The 23,511-nt window shown below is 41.4% G+C and overlaps 1 protein-coding gene across 2 annotated transcripts in view; it reads right to left on the reverse strand.

The window, feature by feature from the left end:
• Positions 1–2,935: 2,935 nt before the first annotated feature.
• LOC147608912 (flagellar radial spoke protein 5-like) overlaps positions 2,936–23,511 on the reverse strand; it is a 53,180-nt gene continuing 32,604 nt past the window's right edge. For both annotated transcript variants that reach the window (XM_086788437.1, XM_086788438.1), the window contains exons 3-9: positions 20,722–20,814; positions 20,518–20,608; positions 19,547–19,700; positions 9,367–9,452; positions 6,853–6,985; positions 6,449–6,702; positions 2,936–3,239 (exon numbers count right to left, since the gene is read on the reverse strand). In XM_086788437.1, coding sequence (XP_086644563.1) covers positions 3,224–3,239; positions 6,449–6,702; positions 6,853–6,985; positions 9,367–9,452; positions 19,547–19,700; positions 20,518–20,608; positions 20,722–20,814 — 827 coding nt within the window. In that variant the 3' untranslated portion in view covers positions 2,936–3,223. The remainder of the gene's footprint in view (positions 3,240–6,448; positions 6,703–6,852; positions 6,986–9,366; positions 9,453–19,546; positions 19,701–20,517; positions 20,609–20,721; positions 20,815–23,511) is intronic.

Below are 23,511 nucleotides of genomic sequence, written 5' to 3' on the forward strand. Positions count from 1 at the left end.
AAAGTTCAAAGCATTGATATCTTTGCCTAATATGTGTGGTGTTGTAGATGGTTCTCACATCAAGCTTCAACAGAAGTCACCAAAAAGGTATTTCCCCACCCCAATATATGTGTAGACATGGATTCCCTACTATTATAGTACAAGGTATTGTGTACTCTAGGAAGATATTCTCGAGTATCGTATGCAATGTTCTAGGGAGGATGTATGAATCAACACACTTTAAAGAGTGTAGGTTGAAGAGACTAGAGGTACTTGATATCCCTAGGTTGTAATTGCATGGAGAATCCATACGACCGTATATTGTGACAAATTCTAAATATAAGCCCACTACTTTCTTGGTCAAACCTTATAGGTCAAAGGGCTTGTGGGAGAAGAGTTAAGGTAGAGAATAAATTGGTGTATTTTAAGAGACTTAAATGTGGCCATGTATTTTGCACCAAAAGTAGTTGCTACATGTTGTGTATTGCATAATTTTGTGCAAATGCATGGTGAAGTTGAATTGCAAGATCAACGATATCCTCAATTTTAATGGATTATTGGGCTTAGTCTTCATGGAACTATTGGGCAACCTATATGATGTTACAAAACAAAAATGATAGGAGAAGAGATTGAAGCAAGATAATGGTTGATTTAAAAGGATATTTCTAGCTTTACTCTTAGTAGAACTATCATTTATCACCAATTTCTAATAGGATGAATGTATGTGAATAATTGAGCACCAAAAGAGGCTAGTTCAAGTACAAGACTTCTCTTAGATTTCTTTGAAAAGTTTAGTATTATTTCTCTTGGGTAATTTTCTTAGTTTTTGATTTCCCATATGTGATTACATTAGGAAGATTTGGATGTACTATTTGAAGGAAATGTCTTGATCTTGTATAGCATTAATTGAAATTGAGGAAAAAACCAATATGAAGAAATTTAGAACAAAATGAGGAGGATAATTTAAGTTCCATGAATTCTTAGATTTTTTGACATAAAGTGGTTCACCAAAGTGGATGATTCCATTGCATGCCCACTAGGGTAAGAAACCTTTTGTTGCATACCTTGAAAGCATTTATGTGTGAATATTGTGTACATATTACAAATGATCACACAACCAAGTTAGATCCCAAAGGGCACAAATGTTTCTTCTTGGGTTACATCATGGATATAAAGGGTTACTGGATTTATGATCTTTAGATAAAGAAGATTGGAGGTGATGTGATATATAAAGATTAGCTTTGTCAAATTCCTAGGGAGGAAAGCTTGGGCCATTTCTTCTAAAATGGATTTTCTAAAAATGCATCAAAAGGTTATGACATTCTTTAAGTGGTACAAATAACTTTTAGTTGGAGAAGAATCTATGGCTATCCATCAATGATTAACCTCAAGATGTTTTTGAATCTTGTAGATTAGAGAAGAAAACAAAGGATTGAGATTTTTGTGTATTATACTTCTTATATTAAAGGCAGTCAATGTTCAAGAGTCCACAACCCTTCCGAAAGTGCAAGGAAACTAGAATTGGACAACAACCATGCACAAACTCCAATGTCCTCAAAAACCACACTTGGAACCTTATGGATTGCCTTCTAAAATGCAAGGTAATTACCACTAGAGTACTTTGGAAAGTAGATCATTAAAAACTTTACATAGATTGGAATATTTAACTTTAACAAGACTTTTTTTCCCATGGTTAAGACTAATCATAATCTACATTTCTTTGGTATCACATCATGTACTACCTATCCATAAATGGACATTAAATAGACTATCATCAATAACACCCTTGAGGAGGAGCAATATGTAGAGCAAGCACTAGGCTTATGTGGTTTTTGGATTTTTTAAAGAAACATATGCATATTACAAAAGGCACTATATGTGATTAAATGGGACAAACCAGATTGTCACCAAAGAATTCACATAGATTGAAGGAATTAATCATTGTTCTCTATGTGCATGAGCTCATCTTCATAAGAGATTACCAAACACAAGTACTAAGTGTAACAATGGGGTACCTTGACAAGGGTTGACATGAAGTTTTTTTTTAGCCCTTCAAACAAATCTCATTTAGATGGTTGAAGTCAGATCATGGGACACATGCTTGTTTCTCACATGAGTAAATAGCAAAAAGTTGTATGCATTCATGTTTGTGGGCTTTTAATCCTTTTAATCTCTTAGAATCTTAAAAAGTGTTGGTTGTAAAAATACTTATGTCCTTCACATAAAAAAACCTAAAAGTAAAGTTGTAAATGTACTTTTAAGGCACAAAACTCTAGAAGGCAATGTATTAAATCCAAGGTTGTAAATCCTTTGATCCCAACACTCATGGATCTGGTACTATTGCATAAAAAAACAAACACATCACAATATAAGATCATCCCCAAAGTAAAGGAATATACCTATGAAATGACTTGAGTATGCTTGGATAGCATGCATCTACATGGCAAGAGTTTTAGAAGAAATGTCATTTTAAAAAATAATAGAGGTGGCTAAAAAGTTGATGCTTTGAATTGTGTAAGCACGTATGTCCTCCAATTGATGGAAGGTGCATGCTACCAATTTGCATGTATATGAGAAATTACATTGTGGTTGTTGCATGCTTACATACTATTTAATGCAAAACTTTGAAAATAACTTTTTTTACAAAAGTGTTTTAAGTATAACTTTTTTTACAAAAGTGTTTTAAGTATTGACTATTGAATATTTGTAAATTTCTGAAATTTTAAATTCCTATATTTTTCCACTACTATCATGTATTGAGAGCGTCTCCATAGAAGATTTTCTAACACCTTGTATTCAAAGCGAAATGATTTTAGTAACCAAAGTTTGTAAAAGCACTCCACATGGGGTGAAAATAAGAAAAATAAAAATAGAATCATAAATTACTAAAAATCATTGTGAAACAGATCCTTTGGATAAGTGCACACAGAAAGTTTCTTGTGGAGAGTGCAGAGTGTAGATCAAATTCTACCTCTATTCTAATATTACACTTATGAATCTTTGACCACAAGATATTCTTCCTTTTTAATTACTCTAGATTACAAGGAAAGAGACTCTAGATTACTCATATTTACAAATTGCCAAAAAGAGATGAAGCTGTAGACTCCACTACTATGATGCAACACAACATCTGTGTTGGCATATCAAAACAAATGTGTACAACACAACATCTGTGTTGGCATGGCATATGCTTACAACAACTTTATGCTGGCTTATGCAATGCCAAAAGAGCCTCACCTGCACCTCATCTCTTGATCATCCTGGTGAGTTAAAGCATTGGTCAAAATATAATTATAATCTCCATCAAACTGCCTCACATGCTCTTACACCACAACATACACTTTTAACATCTGAGATGTTTAAAGATTTGTTAGCCTTTTTGATTATCCATTACTAAAAGGAGCAATTTTCAAGATATTGCAATTCTCAACACATTGTAAAATCCCCTTTTTGACAGCAAGATTCATGCAGGCACACAAACGCACGCATGCACATGCGCAATTTTTGGCTCACGATGATGGGGTTTAAAGATTTGTTAGCCTTTTTGATTATCCATTACTAAAAAGAGCAATTTTCAAGATATTGCAATTCTCAACACATTGTAAAATCCCCTTTTTGACAGCAAGATTCATGCAGGCACACACACGCACGCATGCACATGCGCAATTTTTGGCTCACGATGATGGGGTTTGAACTCACACCCCCATCGAGGCAGCATGGTGCGATTGCCACGTGAAAAAACACATCATAAAAGTTTTCTTTTTTAAAAATGCCATGATTCTACCCAACACTCTTTATTCCACCCTTCGCTGGAGTGGAGGGGAGGGATAAGTCAAGATTTGAACTCGCGTCCCATGGACGGTAGCCTGGAGCTCTACTACTGGACTATTGTCCCCACCCCAAAAAAACACATCATAAGAGTTACCCAGCACCCTTGGTTCTTGCTTTCTTAGTGGTTGCTAAATGGAAAAATTGCTATTACAAATGAAGATGTACTCCATTAAATCGCAACATTCTCCGAAGTATTATAAACCCCTTAATGGACTGGAGTTATTTGTTATGTGCATGCATGCACATGGACATGCAAATCCCAGTGCTAATCCTGTAAGGGGCAGCAGATAAAGACCAGATTTTAGAGCTTCAGCAGCTAGGTAAGACATGGAAGGTATTTAGTGGACCAGGGCCTCTGTTGGTCCAGCAAGTAAGTATTTGGCAGATGTTGTCGGCAACAAAGGGGGAGGGATTTTCGAATTGGGCGACAGCAGGTCAGCCAGTTCATGTACTCTTCAAGAGCATATAAATAGCAAAGGCTGGCTCATTGTTGATCGTCTCATTCCTTGTTGGGGATAGCTCATAGACTAGGACTTTTTGGAGTCAAGATTACCTTTTTGTACTATATGAATATACTGAAAATATAGCTCTCTCTCTCTCTCTTCTCTCCACCTCTTGTTTGCGTTTTGCATCAGGTTGTTCCTATGAAAGGTGTTTAGGGGCACAGAGCTTCCGTGCATGTAACATTGGTATCAAAGCTTCAGGTTCAGCAATGTTAAACACTGATGGTGTCCTAGATGAAGGTGCATAGTCCAAGGAGAGTAACACAGGATGTGTCAAGACCCCCCGAAGCTGGTTGGTGTCAGGCAAACCCAAGGGGAGCATTTCATGAGAGTCCGTAGCCATTTGGGGCTGCCTGAGAGGCTCTTATGGAGTACTCCAAGAGATGAGATTCATCCAAGGGGTGGAGCCAAGGATGCCTGGAACCAGTCTTCAAGAAGAAGGATTCATGTTTGTGTTTAGGGACAGGGCAGGAAGGAAAGGGGGACAAAGTGGAAAAGATGCACAGATCTTCGTCAGATTTGGAGTGGATTTAGAGACCTAAGGCAAGGTTTTCAGTGAAAGGTTGCCAGGAAGGGAAGGACAACAGTGCGGGAGACCATATGTGGAGACAAGGGGATGATGATAGTCATCTAGGGTCAGAAGTTGGAATCCCACATCAAGTTTAGCAGAAGGGGATGTCATGTGCATGCACATGGACATGAAAATCCCAGTGCCTTAAGCGGCAGCAAATAAAGACCTGATTTTGGAGCTTCAGCAGCTAGCTACTTAGCATGGAAGGTCCTTGGTGGACCAGGACCTCTATCGGCCAGCAAATAAATATTTGGCAGATGACGTCAACAACAAAGAGGGATTTTCTGGTCCAAGGAACTGGCCGACAGCAGGTCAGCCAGTTCATGCACTCTTCAAGGGCCTATAAATAGCAAAGGCTGGCTCATTGTTGATCATCTCATTCCTTGTTGGGAATAGATCATAGACTAGGACTTTTGAGTCAAGGTTACCTTTTTGGGCATGCCTAGGGCAGCCAAGACATGTCCCTTTTCTACTATATACTGAAAATACAGCTATATCTCTCTCTTCTCTCCATCTCTTCCTTGCATTTTGCATCAGGTTGTTCCTATGAAAGGTGTTTAGGGCTGAAAGAAGACAGTTTCTGCTTCTGTGCATGTGACAGTACTGAACCATGCTCAATGCCTCAGAACTGGGATCCCTTACCACTGTGCTAATGTGCCATGGGTTCAGGACTTGTTCCTCTTGGTGTGGCAGTCAGTTGCACACAATAAGTCTTTGTTCAAGCAACTTCGAGTCTTTACCCCCTTCCCATCCAATGGGTGGGAGATGACGTCTTTTTAGCCCACCCAAAGAAAGATATTGAATACCATGACAATTGCACAAACACTGGTGGACGTGCAAGCAACTATGTCCTAGATACACTGTTAGAGATGCAAACAACTGTGCTAGACACTTCAGGGTTCACCGTTCCATAGAAGTATCTATACACTTTAGAATCTGAAGGTCCCCATACAACTTTCTTAGTCGACTGGTGGTAGAAGAGTAGATTGAAGTGTCTTGAAACCACTGCTGGGAGAGGAAGGAAGGGGGTGTCACCATTCAAAAACCCTATATATCACATGCATCAAAAGGGTATTTATTAATAAAATGCAACCTTCCCCACAACAAACCCCAACACCCCCCCCCCCCTCCATCCCCTCCTCCTCCTCCTCCTCTTCCCCTTTTGCTGGGCCCTTGGTTGAGTGGCCATTGCACTCCACTGCCCAGAAGGGCAACACATACACCGTAATAATAATACAGCTTACAGAAAAGGCCTCTTTTCTTAACACAACTGTCTAATTCAAATTCACTTAGAAATATCCCAGATGTAAATATATCTTCAAAACCTTATGTTGAACTAAAGTGCTATCTTACATATTCATTTAAGGACCCCTCAAGACCCTAATACAAGCACACTACTAGTAATGCACCTGCTCCTAAACAATTTGGCTTGCATTTACTTAACAGGTCTGATCGGTAACTTAGAGACCTTCCAAAAATGATTTAAATCTGCATGTAGTGCAAAAGGTGTGCTCAACTATATAAGAAAACCACTTCTAAAATGCACAGCAGACGAGCCCTCTACCTGTATTCATCTCCACAATCACCAGGCAGAGGATTGCCCTTCTGGACTACAGCATGTATTAATGACAGATCACCAGCATCTAACCCAGGAAAGGTAAAAGTTCGGAGATTGTCTGCGATATGCTCTGTTATGCTTAGTCGAGCTCCCAAGATGACGCTACTAACTGCTGGCTTGTCTGCAATGTACCTCACAGCAACATTACTGACACTAACACCATATTTATCCGCAATGCGCTTTAAAACCAATAGTAGCTCCTTCATAAATCCAATATTAGTTCAAAATTAATACAGGGGAAAAAAGAACGAAATTGTCCCTTTTTTGAAGGCAAACAAAAAACTGTGCATGATAGATTGAAACAAGATTAAGACACTGCTTATTGTTGCAAAAATGGGCAAAAAAGGGACCTGAAATAGACTCCAGCTACCCCATTGATCTATTGAGTATTTATACTTTGCAAGAGAACTTGTGTTCAGCTCAAGACGTTTAGGTTCAGGCTTTCCAATATATTTTTCTCCTAAAAATCCACCCAGCAGAGACCTGCATCCAAGTTGATAAGCATCTGATTAACAAACTCAAGACTTTTCATGTCACATGCGGAAGCCTTCGTCATACATAACCCAGTTAACTGTACAATTACTGTGGTACATCATACATTAGGTCCCAAATGAAGGGCCCCCACCTTTCAGCATATTTTCTTATATTATGGAATTGAAAATACATATCCTTGACCTTGATCACCTTTCCTTTCTTTGATGACTCTAACCTGTGGTATCCAGATTGACCAATAGCCACTCTTGCTGCTCCAAATGGTTCCTTGTCGGAACAACCTATCTACTAGGAACTCTTACCCCTGTCCTGCAGTTGTCTGTAGCAAGGCCCTTGCCTTTGTCCTCTGTTGAAGTGTTGATCTTTGATGCTTTCCTGGATGCTCCAGCTGATGTCTGTGGACCTGCTCCCTTGCTAGGAGTCCTGATTGAACTCTGATAAGAAATGAGGGGAGAGGCCTCAGCTATTTACAGGACACTTTTATACCCCTTTTGCTGGTCCGATCTGCCCATACAACTGCCGGACCACCTGCTTAGCCTGTCTCGCCACCTGCCTGAGACTGGTTAGATGGGCTCTGTGCTGTCTTGACCGGCTGCCCTATTGTCTTGACTTGGGCATTCTACCTCCTGCATGATCTACACTAATGTCTAGTGCCCAGCAGTTGGCCTAATAAGCTGCCAGACATCTGTACACACCCCTAACACCAAGTGGGTGACAAAACTGTGTAAAGTTTATGCATAGAGAATTGCCTAAACTTACCCAAGCCTACCTTGGTGGCAAATGGCTTGACATCTCCCTGGACTAGGGCTCACAACAGGGCACACTGGTCATCTCCCTAACCCAAAAAATTGGCACATAATGATGATTAGTATGTCCACATGGTACCCAAGTGCAAGGTGCACGTGACACTCACTCTTATTTAGCTTGTTGACGGAAGTCTGCCTGCTTTTGAGTGACCCGTCAACAAGGCTTACTTTTCACCAAACTATTGCAGCAATACTAAGGGCGAAACTGCATTGTACCATCCTTCTCCAGCTATAAACCTATGCCTCACTTGAAGGGCTTAGATTGCAGATGCTGACTTGCTCCTGCTATTGCTGGAAAACTTCCTTCTTCTCTCTACACCTGATTGTGCACATTTTCAAGGTATTATTTGCTCTTGGACTCTCCCTTTATCACTCCCAACAGACTCGCCCTGCCTACATTCTGAGCTCTAGCCTAGTTTAAAAAGAAACTTTTCTTTTGTTACCAATGTCACACATGGAATGCACAAGCATTGGTCTTGCCTTTTCTCTCATCTCCCTCAGGGTGTACCTAACACTCTGATATATCCAACAAGATCCTAGTTCTAACATACCTTAGTTCAGAGCCACCTCATGTGACTATTAATCACACATAGCTGAGGTAACTGTGCAATTTCTGTGCTGCAAACCCACTGAGAAGTGTGGAGGGAGAAAGAAAGGAAGAAAGGAAGAAAGAAAGTTATATTAACGTCTTCAAAACACCCAAATGGTCTATGAGACCAAAATGATGTATACAGTGTCCATGAAATCTTGTCATGGATTAAAAAAGAAAAAGCGAGAGAGAGAGAGAGAGAGAGAGAGAGAGAGAGAGAGAGAGAGAGAGAAAGAAAGAAAGATTTTATTAACGTCTTCCAAAAGACCGAACTCGGCCTATGAGACAAATCGGAGTACCTGTATGGGGTATCCTCTGTCATCCCAACAAAATGAAAAAGTACTGAATAAAAAAGCTGAATCTGGGTGTGCAGGGGATGGAGCTCTATTACTAGGAGAATGCAAAGCTATATGCATGGAGTATACAATCATGATATGCAACCTAGCTAGCTCCATCCTGTACCATACTGGGGGTATAAAATGGAAGACCCCAGGGGCCTATGAGACCAAAAGTAATACAATGGTCTCAAAAAGTATTGGAGGGCCCCCACCTTTGGTGTTTTTGAATCTCTCAATTAGGATGAGTACAGATACTGTGATTAATGAGGATCCTGTCAAGTGTGAAATGACCTCTACGCACAAAGCGTTGGCTGAGTTCCACCCTTACTTGAGGCATGACTGCTCATCCAAGCTGAACCTATGCTTGGGCGGGCTACCTGTTGATGGATCTAGAATGTTGGCACCTTGTTCAAAGACCTAACCTGACGGCGACTGGCGACCCGGTCCCTGGACTAGGATTCACAAAATGCTCATTGCTCATCACTTAACCTCAAAAGAAATCTGTAAATGTGCACTCTGTACACACGTGGCACCCTAGCGTAACACGTGCACGTGACATGGATACACATACATACACGTGTACCAGTTCGTTTTGTTATATATCATCAAATAACTGAGGCCAAACAGAGAAAGGCTTACCCATAAGCAAGAATTTTGACATTATTCTGCAAACACCATGGTACCATTTTCTTCTCAGGCCTAGTGTCAATGATTGAATATGCAACCTGCCATCAAGCAAAACAAGTACGCTAAGCAGGTTATAACATACAAGCTAAGTCCAGCAGGCCCTTGCAAGGAGAAAAAAAGAAAGTTGCAGTAAACATCATCAAAAGACCCAATGGGTCTATGCGACCAAAAATGGAAAAGTTTCATGTGGTACTGGGCCATGAAAAAAGACTAATGAAACTGAAAAAGCTCATTCAAAAAGATAGAGTAGCTGTATGTCTATCTCATCATCAGCAGCAGCAGCATGGTGTGCACTATGGTGAGCATGTGAATACATGTGAAAGACACATCTCCAAGTCACTACAAGAAAAGGAGGGTTCATGTGGGAGTGATATTATCATCCTCATCCATAATGAATATCCAGCATAGGCAGTCTATGACTACTGAGAGACTCACCAAGTCCACCCTCAGTGGGGGGGTGTCTCTATATCGCTGGAGAATCTCCCTGATCTGGAGCTACTGCATGGAGAGCTGTCGTGGACCTGGGGACAGTGGACAACGTCGAGTGCACTGTAGCTAGTGAACTGCTATCACCCGGATCTTCACCACAAGAAAAACACACAAAAGCATTCCTAGTAGCGCTCCATTTTCCAGGGTTGCCTAAGATATGACTTCCCTTTTCCATCCAATGTTGGACGCATGAAGTGGTGATGGAAGTAATACATTATTTGTGACCAACAGTGATCGGCAAACAAGGTACCGGTAGCTCATAAAGACTACATTCCAAAAGACTACTTAGGGACTCCTCCTGGTTGAGTACGTCATACTCCAGTGCCCAGATGCTGCCTCTCATCACCACCATATGAAGGCACTTGAGAGGGCCACTTGAGATAGTTTGTTGCAGGTGGAAACAACTTCCTGAAGGAGGCCAAAGGCCCAGTCCCAACCTCAGTCTCAGCAACAGCAGCAGCAGTGTTCTATTACACGGTTGTGGGCAAGGACCCCCCAAAGGGAAGTCAGCCTCACATGCACGAACTGTCCACTCTAGTCCTTCCCCCTCTTCTGCAAAACCCTTTGAAGCCCTACTCAAGGAGGAGGAGGAGGATGGTGATCCGGAAAAAACCCTTGCCTCTCCCCAAATGCTGATCCTCTTAGGAATGGCCTCCTTTCTCCATTTCTCTAGACCAACTTGCAGAGTCAAACTCATGTTATGGGATGTTGAGTGTAATAGTTGCTTGAAGGGACTCTAGATAGCCATGGACTCCTTTGGCACCCATCCCAAGACGCCGTCAATTGTCATTGTGACACACCTCACCTATTATACAGGTCAGCCAGCTTCGGCAGAATCGGACAGTGCTGGTGCCACCTGGCATGATGATGTGGCAACGATGACATAGTAGCAATGACGTGGCAATGATGGTGTGGCAACAATGGCATGGCAGGTTGGGCAGCAGGCCGCCCACAGCATTATGAGTAGGCTGACCAGCACTATGAATGTGTAATTCCATCAGTTGGTGTGGAATGTTTGGTTGAGCACAATGCTAATCAATACACTTAAATTCACTAAGATTTAATGGACAACAAGCACAATACAAGATGTAATTTACTGAATTGACAAGAGACGCACAATGAGCCGGAATGGCTGGCCCTCCCTCAAATAATGCATATTGATCTTGGGAGAATTAAGTACACAATATCATGGGCATTTCTAACCAGATTTGCATACAAATGCATATGAATACAATATTGCAAACAATATGGTTGTCGGTGAAGATCTTTAACTCACACATCCCTCTAAAGTGTCCATGTTCCCTACCATCTACTCTCTATTGTTCCACCCACACATGGTAGAAACAATCTTTAGGAGAGCACGTAGGACAAGAGACACTCCGAGTCTTGCTACTTGATTCCATAATTGATCATTACAGCTTACCAATTGCAAGTAGAGTCAATGTCAGTGGAAGTCTTCGTTATGGAAGCATTTGAAGTGTTGAAATTTTCAATTTGTCACACGATCCTTCACGACAAAAATCTTCCAGTCCCTATGGTTCAACTTGAGAAAGGAAGGGTTTTCAACGAAAAGGCCAAAAATTGCAACGAGTAAAAGGACTATTTTGCTGAATTTGAGCCATTGGGAGTGTGGAGAAGAGTGAATATGGCCTGGAAACACTCTTGAAAGCTTGGAAAACAACCTAACAAGCTCAAATATAGTGTAGGGAAGGAGAAAGTGCAAAAAATACCGCCATAAAGCCTCTTGAAGTAGGTGCCAACTTCTAGAGGGGGAAGAGAGAGATGATGAGATGTCTACCTAAGGTGTCAGTCTTCAAGTAGAGAGGGAAAGTGAGTCGAGGTCCAAGCTCGAAATGACACATGGCTGGTTGCTCGCTTTGAACAAAGGGGATAAAGTCAGGGCAGTGGACATTGAGCTTTGTCCACCTCAGGACATCAGTGTGTGCGAACATAGGGCTGGTCATAATTTATAAGTGAGTTTTGGTCTTCCCAAACTAAATAAAGTGTAGACACACTCACTTATAAATTAAGGCTAGATCCTAAGGCTCAACTATGAATGTAACTAGCCTCCTACTTTGTTCTTCAAATTGATCATTGTCTTGTATATTGAATTAATGATTGCTCAAAACTGTTCCATATGCGAGTTGGTAATTACCAGATAGCTCATGGAGCATGAATTGTGATTTGTATATCTTTTGAGTAGCTAGTTAAGCTAGAATGCTCGTTTCTATTTACATGTGGCCATTGGCCAGAACACCCAAAGTTTTCAGTTGGGTGGTCATAGACCAGATGCCGAGATGATTGGATTTAGTACTCATGTGGTCAAATTGACCCGAATGCCCAAATGAGTGATGAGTGGTTTCGAAGGCGAAACAAGATGCTCAAATCATTTGAACAAACCATGAACCGGCGAATCTTTACGATAAACCCTTCATGGACCCAAAACATGCAACTCCTAGATTTTAGGAGAGTTGCTATTTTTGGGAAAACTCCTATGGATATTCCGTTCACATCATAGTTGAACAAATGGGGACACTTGCCAAAGCATCTTCGACAAAATCTTTACTAGTTGAGATATTTTTAGAATAGAAGGTAATGGAAGAAGCACCTCTTAAATAAGGACAAGTGGCATCTAGAATGTGTGGTATCTAGAATAGGACAAGTGGCCTTCCACTTGTCAATTTAGCTAAGACTAGTCAATTAAAGTAGCCACTCGTCATTTGGAGCTTACTCTTTCCTTTCTAGAGCATCGAAGCCTCAAATCTATAAATTGGAGCACTCCCTCTTCATTTTTGGAAGCACTTCTTATCAATTTCAAGACTACATACACTTGATGCACATTGTCAACAATGGTCTACAGCGGCTGTCTTGGGTGGCCAGATTGCACCATATTTGATAAAACCAAGGTGTGGACAGAGAAGATAGCTTGCTGCTCGGAATGTGCAAAAATTAGGGTTACGGTTTCCATAGCCTAAAAATTAGAATTTTCAGATTTCACCCCACTTTATTGGATGTACCCGGCTGTGAGTATCTTTTCAGCTCTTGTTTATAGTAAAGGTTCAAGCACTTTGTGCCCGTGTTCTGACTCAATAAATTCTTGCAAAGGGAGAGGGGACTATTCCTCTCTTAGTGAGGTCTCGTTTCTCTTTTCTTTGAATCCTACTTTCTTTCATTATTTGTGATTGTTGATTAAGTGGGTTTGTTACAAGTAGTTCATCAATTTTGTCACTTTCACGTGTCCCTGTATTACATGCTATCAGAGCCATATCTTCTCTTGTGAGAACTTTCCTGGGAGACATAATTTTTGGCTAGCCCACAGATTACATTCACCATGTCAGGAGAAGGAGAGAAGAATATTCATGAACAATCTAGAGGTTCTTGACGTTCTTTGATGATGTCTTTTTCAGACTATGAGAAGATGCAAAGGTACAAAGAGCTTGAAGTAGATCCAAAGATTCAAGCTTTGATGGAGAGGAGCTGAAGCTAAAGTCTTTGAAGACTTTCTTATTGAGAAGGCTCAAAGCCTACCTCAACATAAAAGAAGTCTCCACTTCTGAAAAATCAAAGACCATGAAATTTACTTCACCCACCATCATCAAAGGAGGTAGTCAAGTTGTAACCTCAAAGTCCCACCGTACCCAAGCTACCTCATCTTGTCCTGAAAATCCTCATAAGGACAAGGAGAAAGCCAAAGAACCAGAAATGTCCATGGTGGTTGATTCGCCGAAGGTTGTAATGGCAAAAGGAGTAGCGATTCATGAAGTTGAAGCAAAGAACGCCAAATTTGATGCTTTTTATGGTATTTCATTAGGCAATTTGATGCTCCTTTTGGTGGTGAAGATTATTCAAAAAAGTCCAAGATCAAGATGGCGAGAATGCACTTGAAGGATGCTACCCTAAATTGGTGACTCAAGAGGAAGCTCTTTATAGCTTGGGGCAAGGTTGCCAATCAACATGTTCTTATCCACTTTGATACTGGTGCTACTCACCATTATATCCATCCTCAGATCATTAAAGCTCTCAAACTGCCTAAGGGGAGGTTTGGCATTCCAGAAACGTCAAGTGTTGACTTTGAAGGAATGCAATCCCAGACCACCCCAATCCTTGGAAAACTTAGGATTTGAGATAGACGAATATGTAGATCATGAGAACTTTGTTATGGGAATCTAAGCCATTGTGATGTTGTACTTGGTATGCCTTGGCATAGGAGAGTTGATGTAGCCATTGATTGGGACCGAAGTAAGTTTAGGTTCCCTTTCAAAGGCAAGAATGTATCTTTTGATGTGGGAGTTGAAGGAAACTCTATTACCATGATATTCCATGTACAAGTTTCCAAAGCTATGAAATCGTCTTTTTCTTCCTACTTGCTTTTTATAAAAGACTCTTAAAATAAAGAATCTGAGCCTAAAGAGCCCCTCTCGCATTTGGATACGGAGAGGATTGATTTCTTAAAGAGGTATGAAGATTTCTTTACCAGATGAACTACCACCACAGAGGCCATAAGATCATTAGATCGACCTCATTCCTAGGAGTTCGCCTCCAAACTTACCGCGTAAGCCTAGCCTAGCAGGAGGAGATTATGAGGCAGGTAAATGAGTTATTGAAAAAGGGTATGATTAGGCCTAGTTCTTCACCCTTTTGCTCTCCAGTATTGTTAGTCCAAAAGAAGCATGGGTCTTGGCGTATGTGCGTGGATTATAGAGCCCTCAACAAGATTACTATGAAGAACAAGTTTCCCATATCTAGAATTGATGATATACTAGACAGATTGGATGGATCCAAGGTGTTCAGCATGATAGACTTGAAGAGTGGCTATCATCAAATAAGGATTTCTCCAAAGGATGTGCACAAATTTCAAAACAACATTCATGATTACCTTTAGACTATATGAACTTCTTGTGTCACCCTTTGGTCTCACCAACGTTCCTGCCACATTTAACAGGATGATGGATGGAATCTTCACAACCCATAGAAAATTCACACGTACTTTCTTTGATGATATCTTAGTACATTCTCATAATGAGGAAGAGCATAAAAAGCATTTGGATATTGTTTTCCAAGAATTGAGAAAGAACAAGCTTTATGCAAATGGAAAGAAGAGTGAGTTCTTCCTATCAAAAATTCACTATTAAACATTGCATTCTTCATGGGCCATATAAAGTACACCTATAAGGCATGAAGTCGTTGATGGTTCCTCTCTAATTGTATGAGAGTTCATCCTCTTAGATACGTGCTCTTGTTCAACCACTTGTGGGGATACCAAGACACGTGGAATAGTTGCATTTTCTCCATATGCATCCTCATTATACGAGCCAAGTATGCACGTGTTGCATCCCTCGGTTGCATGTGCAACTCTTGAGCCATCACTGCCATGGCATGATCAATAAATGATTTAGCTTCCTTGCCCTTCAAATGATCATGTACCAATGGATCCAGGCAGTAGAGCTTGCATACAAGTAAGTCCAGCCCTTAAGGCTATGGACTCTCCTTCTTGCATTTTTCTCTTTACACAAGACAGCTGTCCCACATGTTTCTGTTCCCTAGTATGCACCACATGAGTATGTTCTCCCTATAAAGCATTGGAAGCGTGCATATCATTGTCCTTGCCTCTTGTATTGGCATCTTCAACATTCACTGTACAGCTGTCCACAGTGTTCTAAGTGTAGGGATAGCTAGTATTCGTGGGTATCGTCTTTCACGATAGAAGTCAAAGAGAACTGTATGCCTTGTCATTAGTGTAATTTCACCAGTCAGTGTGGAATGTTTGGTTGAACACAATGCTACTCAATACACTTAAATTCACTAAGATTTAATGGCCAATGAGCACAATACAAGATATAATTTGTTGAATTGACAAGAGAGACACAATGAGCCGGAACAGCTGGCCCCTTTCTCAAATAATGTATATTGATGTTGGGAGAATCAAGTACATAGTGTCATATGCATTTTTGACCAGATTTCCATACCAAGCATATGAATACAATATTGCAAACAATAAGGTTATCAGTGAAGATCTTCAACTTACACTACTCTCTTAAGTGCCCATGTTCCCTACCATCTGCTCTCTATTGTTCCACCCATACATGGTAGAAACAATCTTCATGAAATCACGTAGGACAAGAGCACACTACATAGGGTATGTGAACATGCGGGCTAGTCATAATTTATAAATAAGTTTTGGTCGCCCAAAACTTAACAAACTGTGTAGACACTCACTTATAAATTAAGGCTAGATCCTAAGGCTCAGCTATCATAAGCCACATAACCATGTCAACAGACAGCTTCACATGCACAATTCACGGGCGGGCGTCCCCTCACATGGAACTACACATTGGTCATGGGCGGGAGTCCTCAGGGAGTGCGTGGGTTGTAATTTGACAGCTTCAGTCTCAACCACATCATTTGTACTTGAATTTCACTTGTAAATACTTCTTTCTTGTACATATACAAAGTAGTAGTATAGGAGTCATGGCACAAGTGTTCTACAGTTGATATTAGAGCCTAGTGAGCTGCAATTTTGTTTTCTTTTCTCGCACCAGTGTGTGTTGACTACTTGGATAAAGTAGAGCCCCCAGGTTCCAGGAGCACAAGTCTAGGTTTGGGAAAAGTCAATATTTGGGTTCTTTTTGGTATCTTTGGTGTAAGGTTACTCCCCTTATGCCACCCACCCTTTCTTAGTACGGAAGGCTGCAACCTTCGACATCATTCTTATTCCTGGTTTCGAGCAACTTGCCATGGATTCACAGGCTTCTTAGCATGAAGGCGTCCTTGGAGGAACAAAAGGTTTGTTTGGCAAATGTGTCCTATTTGGATAGAGTTGAACGTACATCCCGAGCCCTAGTGTTCCGGATTTGGATTCTACCAAGGCTCAAATGCATGACAATTCTAAGGACGAATTGGTGAAACTTTCGAGAGAAGGGTGTTTTACTCCTTTGGATGTAGGTAAAGATGTACAGGATGAGCTTCACTCCCAGCTCGACAATCATCATTCTCCACCCACGTGTAGTCGGCAGGAGAAATGCCGTACTTGCCACCAATGGTCTCCTTCACGGAGTCCCTCAATACCGGATTCTCTAGACAATTCTTACTTGCCTCCACCAGCTCGTGACAACGGAGGACCATTGGTTTGCCGAGTTCCTCCTCCATCTCTCACGAGGAATGACCTTAGTTATTGAAGATTTTGAAGCCTCCGAAGTTCAACAGGAAGATGGACAACGAAGTTGTCACCAATTGGACCCACGAGATGGTTGCTGCCATGTTGGCGGAAGCAGGTGGTTCATATATTTTTTCATCTCCATTTGGTGCCTGACTTGCGGGATAATTGTCGCAAGGTAGCCTTGAAGTAGCCTTGAAGCAGTTTGTCCTTGTAGATTGCCAATGTGAAGTGAATATACAATGGGAGCATTTTATGCAGAAACATGGTGAATCGAAAATTGACTATCTCGTTCGTTTGTTGAAGCTTTTGCTCATGCTTTCAAGGACCGTATGATGTTCTGAGCAAGTTGAGTGTTTCGTAGATGGTTTGAAACCGTCTTTGCACCAAGATGTGCGTGTACTCCCTCCCCTTACTCCTTTGTAATAAAATATCAAGTGGGGGGGGGGGGGGGGAGGGGGGATCATCGGCCCATTCCAACCTCGTGTGGTACCCCATGTGCCAAGGCCACAGCCTCCCCATCAGCACTTTGAAAAAGCTTTTGGATACAGAATTTGAGGATGACACTACAGCCTACCTTCCAGCTTGGAAGGGGAATCTACAACAGTTTGCAGAGGCCATCAAGGTGTTTTGCCTCACTCTTTTGGAGCATAGATCAACTGGCACAAGTCGTATGGTTTTTGGTTGCCCGACTTGGCAATTGATGCTTTTTAGTGAATGCCCAGAGGCACTGATGCTACCTTGGATGCCAAGATAGCTCCCCTCCTTTTGAGCATTAGGAGAAAGTTGATGTACTAGATTTCAGCTTGCTTGTACCAGGCCAGCCATGTTTTTGTGGCCAACTAGGTTCCGTTGGCCACCGTGTGGTACATTGCATCTTGATTGGCCTCCTCTTGCTCGTGCATCCGTACAATCCAGAGGCTTATCTGTAACTTCTCATGTCCAGCAGCCATGGTTGTGCAACCAGGGCCAAGGTAGCCTAGTGAGTTTCACACACCCGGACTGACCTTAGGCCCAAGATCCTCCCCTAGTTATCATTTTTCACCACCCGTAGGCACTTTTCTATCCTCCCATAGGCAATGCTGCTGAGGAAGCACCTTGTGGGGTTTTGAACCAAGGACGACCTAGTCCTAGAAAAACACCTTTACCACTTGAGCTATCACCTCATTGGCTGCCTAGCAAGTTATTGTTCAATCCCTCCACAAAGCGGGGTATGGCATCATTAATCCGGTAGTTCATTGTAGATCCCTCATGGCAAGTTGTCAGTCCGCGGTCTCCAGCCAAGAGGAGAACCATGGAAGGATTTCCTCCTCACCTGTATCCTAGCCTGCACCCTCTCCCATGGTAGACTGTGGCCTCCTGGCACCAGATGCATCTTCTCAACAACTGACCCATAAACTTAGCACCCCCTTTGAGGATAAACCTCTTCTGTGCCTAGGAGACACTCCGCCTGGCCCTCTTCCAGACACCTCCTGCCTGTGGTCAAGAGCACCTTGGTCCGACCCTGATTTGGAACGTGCTCATCCGTCCCTCCTCCAGCCACTTCCTTGGGCCCGGAATCACATCTCCTGAGTCTGCATCTGCTCTTTTCCAGCCCAGCCGGTGGATTCCTGGCTTCACACCCCCCCCCCCCCCCCCCGCGGGGCCCGCCCACCGCAGTCCTCCGAAAAAAAAACCCGGCAGTAGCAGAGGCTTGCAGGTCTAAAGGGAGGGACCCACCTTAGTTTCAACATCAGCTCTCCCATTCCTCCAGAGTGGCATACTTCAGTGGCCTAGCCTAGACTCCATTTATCTAGCCTCATTTATGGAGTCAAATTTGATTCAGTGTAGCTCAAGTTATGGGCTTTTGAGTATACTAGTTGCTTAAAGGGCTTATTGACCTGTCTGTGCTCCATTAACTTGGCCAGTCCTGTCCTTGATCTTTTTCCACTGGAGGAAGCTGCTATTCACACAACTTCTGCCTACTGTTGTGTATCTACGTTTGCAATCATTTATGTATGTAGAACTTAATTTTTGGGACACTTCATCTCAGGAACTTCACAAAAAGATGAAGTTTTTTGAGTGGTTTAATAGATAAGCCTCTGAGTTAGTTGAATTCAATAGATAAGCACACAGGTGTGAGCAAGAGATTAGTTGATGAATGTAAAGGTTGCAGTGTGAAATTTGAATAAGAGTTTTTTTTTTTTCGGGAATAAGAGTTAGTTGGAGCAGCACCATAATGGCAATGGCACAGCCATGCTTGAAGGTGACATCACCTCTTTACCGACAATTTCCCTGAGACAAAGCTTAATGCGAAGGGGCCTGTGGCCTCTCCAAATTTGCCAACCAATCCTTTCCAGTGTTGTTGCTAATGACGCTTGAAAGGAATGGCTGGAAAGCTGTAATACAAACACATTGAAGGATTGCAGAGAGGTATCTAGTCTAAAAACACTGCATACTTTGAAACAACAAAGGGATGTAGCTGTGTAGCTTTATGAGGTTGAGATTTACCTGATTGGATACGACAGGGCAGCCTGAGGTTAGAATTTTATCCATGTAATGTGTGTCAAAATTTGTCAGTGCCACTTCAGCAATTTTCCCCATTTCTTTAAGCCGAGTCAAAGCCTTTGTTGCATCAAGATATCTTTCATCTTCATAATCCCACCTGTACAAAACAGGAAACAAAACTTTTATATATATATATACCTAGATGAATCCAGGAACATGCCCAAATTCACCTTTTAGGAACGCGCATTTTATATACTCATGGTAGTCAACCCACAAGACTATATAACTATCAACTCCATTATGCATAGTATGGACTAGATACAACATCCCCACTAATGTCATCAGTGCCCAATAGTGGGTGTAGAACTTTGTATCAAGATATGCTCTCACACGCGCACTCCACAAACACACACAAAGCATATATCTTACGTGTCTCGCTCCTTACAACCAAAATACTTTTCTGTACCATGGAGTTGATTGGCTCGACTTATCACTAACTACTTATTTATTAACTAAATAGGGGTTGGTCCCCTATGTACACTTTGGGTAATTGATCCCATTTCTCACAGTGGCAACTGAATTGATGGCAGCTTTTGCACCCAGCAGTTTTCATGCAACTTAATTAATCATCCCTTGATTAGCCATAATCATGTTCACCGTTTCATCTATTCTCAAAAAAAATTCATGAGGATATTTCTCCATACATTTCAATAAATAGTCCTGATTCATAATAGTTTTTGCAAAAATGTCAAATTTCTATACAGTGGAATTAACGGCATTGATATTTCATAGTGGAATTTCTACATAGTGGAATTTATGGCATTGATATTTCATAGTGGAATTAATGGCATTGATATCTCATTAGAAAATTGCAGTTAATCAGGCCTTAATTGCATGCCTAATCATCTACATATATAGCTTCAATATGCTTCAAATGAATAAGAAATTTGCCCACATTTAGAAACTCTTCTTACCAATGAAATTGCACCATGTCTAGAGTGGAAACACCCATCTTTTGTCTAGAGCGATTAATGCTTGCCTCCACTACAACTTGTGTCATAGGACCTGAAAAAGTCAACCCAACATTCACATGTATGCAAGTAACATTATCTCCAACTGACTTTTCCATCAGAATTTAAAGAAAAACACTGCAATACTACAACAGAAAAAATAAATACCTGGTCGAGGGACAAACTTTGTCAATCCATAAATGGGATTGACATCCTTGTACTCCTTTAAAAGTCTTCCATACATTTCTTCTGCCGGCCCATCTGGTAACAGATAATACTTTTTACAAAGGGAGATTTAAATATGAAACAGGAAACTGGTTTGAAAGTGGGAATCATCCATAAGTCAGACACAGAGAGAGAAAGAAACAGAGAGGTGTCTTCAAAAGACCCAAAGGGTCAAGAAATGAGACTCAGAAAGAGAGTCATCTTCAAAAGACCTGGAACGTCTTTGAGACCAAAGAGTAATTACAATAGCTCCATGGAAAAACTAATTCATGGGAAAAACTGAAAACTGAAAAAGAAACTAGCTACCTATACTATGAACATGTGTCCATGAATAGGTAGTACAGGTAGCAATGCTGCTAATAATCAATGCCATTAATTCCACAGTGGAGTGGGAGGAGTGTGGCTCCTCCACGAGGGTGCACACAGCTATAATATGTTCTCCTCCTTGGTGAGGCCTCTTTATGTCAGAAAAATAACGGGTAGAAGGTTGGGATCCCTGGGGGCCTCTGGCTCTCTGAAGGGATCACGATTTTCCAGAGAAGCTCTTTCTTTCTGTGTCAAATATCTGTCCCTGAACTGATAGAAGTTTGAAGCTATACTAGATCTAGGCAGTGCATAAAGGTTCCCTATGTTCCAACATTAGCAAGAGGGGATGTCACATCATTCACATCCCATCTCATCCATTCACATCTACCCCGTCCACATCCACATCACATCTCATCCATTCACATCTACCCCGATCCACAAGACATCAAATATATTTTCCATATAGTTTGAGACATTTGGATAACATTAGGAGTAAATGCCATTGTGAGCCCTAATAATACATGATTCTCACACACTCAATCCCTAGATGCATGTGCCATGCATACTTATCAAAGTATGAAAACATAAACGCAACGGCACCTCACCCAAAACACAACACAATGTAGATCTTTGAAAACAGGAACAGATAAAAATAGATGAAAATGCATGTACTTTTTTTCCTAAATAAGACCATGAGTACGTAACATACATAAATATGGCAATTGATACAGAAATCAGCATTGCATTGACAATGATATCACAATCTTTTGGGGCTTGCAAAGTATGTGTGGATGATCATTCAAGTTTGAGTCATCTATTTCAATTTGGTTTTGTTAATTAGATTGCTTCCACAAGGCTTACTTTACGTTGGTATCAGAGCAAGGCTTAGACTGCAAGTTTAAGCTTAAAAAATTTCCTTCGGATAGATTTTTGCAAGGTTGTGTTGTAGCCCTTTTATGGACAAGTCGCATTCTCATATAAATTAAGTCATGGATTTTTCAACACGATAGAATTCTGCACAAGAATCACCAGAGGCCAGAGCGATGATGCTCCAAATGGTGAAGCAACAACTTCAATGGATGACAAAGTACAAGAAGTGGGGGAGAAAGTACAATGAAGTAAAATGGAAATTTTGCGTGAACCAACTTGCAATCTATGAGAGAAACTCCACACAAGGAAGCCACATTTGCGTATTCCAATTGCATGGAACATAGCACCAACCATGTTTCCTCACAAGGGGTTAAGAGTCAACAAGAGGGAGTTCCCTCAATAGGTAGAGGGAAGTAGAGAAGATACGGTGTTTGAGAAAGAGCCTTTAGTAGTTAAGTACACACGGGAAGACCAGTCACAAAATGCAGTTTTAAATCTACCAGACAAAGATCAGACTGTTCTCATTGTGTGGATGATCATTCGAGTTTCTGTTGTCTATGAGAAATGCAAGTCAAACTTCAATTTAGTTGTGTTAAATAAATCGCTTCCGCAAGGGTTACCTGGCATGGATAGAGGCCATGAGTATAGTAGCCTATAGGGTAGCATATTAAGCTTAAGTGCATGCCCATGGAGGGATTTATGCAACAGAAGGCATTTCGCATTTTCAAAGCCTGAAGTTGGAAGCCAAAGGAGCAAGTTCAGGCAACCAGATCGAGCAAAAATGAGCACAGCCATGATTGATGGACAAGAGCCACCCCTTGCAGCTAAAAACCAGCCCCAGCTAAGCGTCCATGGCTACGCATCCGAGGCCGGGTGTAGCAGTCCACAAGGGGCCAAATGAGGCACTCAGCCCAATTTTTGTTTTTTAGAGATGCTAGGGGGGGTGAGGGATTTAAGGTTTTACCTTCGGAGTTTGGAATTTTGGGTTATTGAGGTATTCCTTTTTTGAGGAGCCAGGCAACCCAGTTGAGCATATAATTCAGCACCAAAAATTGTGTTTTGCAGCCCGGAAACCTCCAACACCCTAATCTTGTGAAGCAGAATTCAGCAGCTTGAAGAAAGAGAATCCAGGACAATGCATGAAGGATAACAAAAACCTTTTGTTTGCAAATGCAACTCTTGTGATGCCAATTATTGATGGCAATGAGCCAAAAACATACAAGCAGGCATGGGAGGTGGCTGACTTGCCCAACGGTAAGAATGTTGTAGGCGCATATGGATATACAAGAAAAGGTCAAGTCAGATAGCACATTGGACAAGTACAAAGATGAATACTTCACGTTACAAACAAGAAAAAGGTATGGACTTTGGCAAAACCTTTGTACTGGATAAAGTCATACTCCGGCCTCCCTATGCTTCTCCAAAAGCCTTCAAAGTTCAATTCTTAAATTTTCCAAATCTCCATTCTCCTCTCTCGAGCTATTATGGTGTGATCATCATTGAGAGGTTCTCACAATGACCATCTTATGTGATCTTTACCTTGGATGCCCCTGCTAA

Source organism: Cibotium barometz, chromosome 52 (genome assembly GCF_041138505.1).
Source record: "Cibotium barometz isolate CiBa-2024 chromosome 52, ASM4113850v1, whole genome shotgun sequence".
Taxonomy (NCBI): domain Eukaryota; kingdom Viridiplantae; phylum Streptophyta; class Polypodiopsida; order Cyatheales; family Cibotiaceae; genus Cibotium; species Cibotium barometz.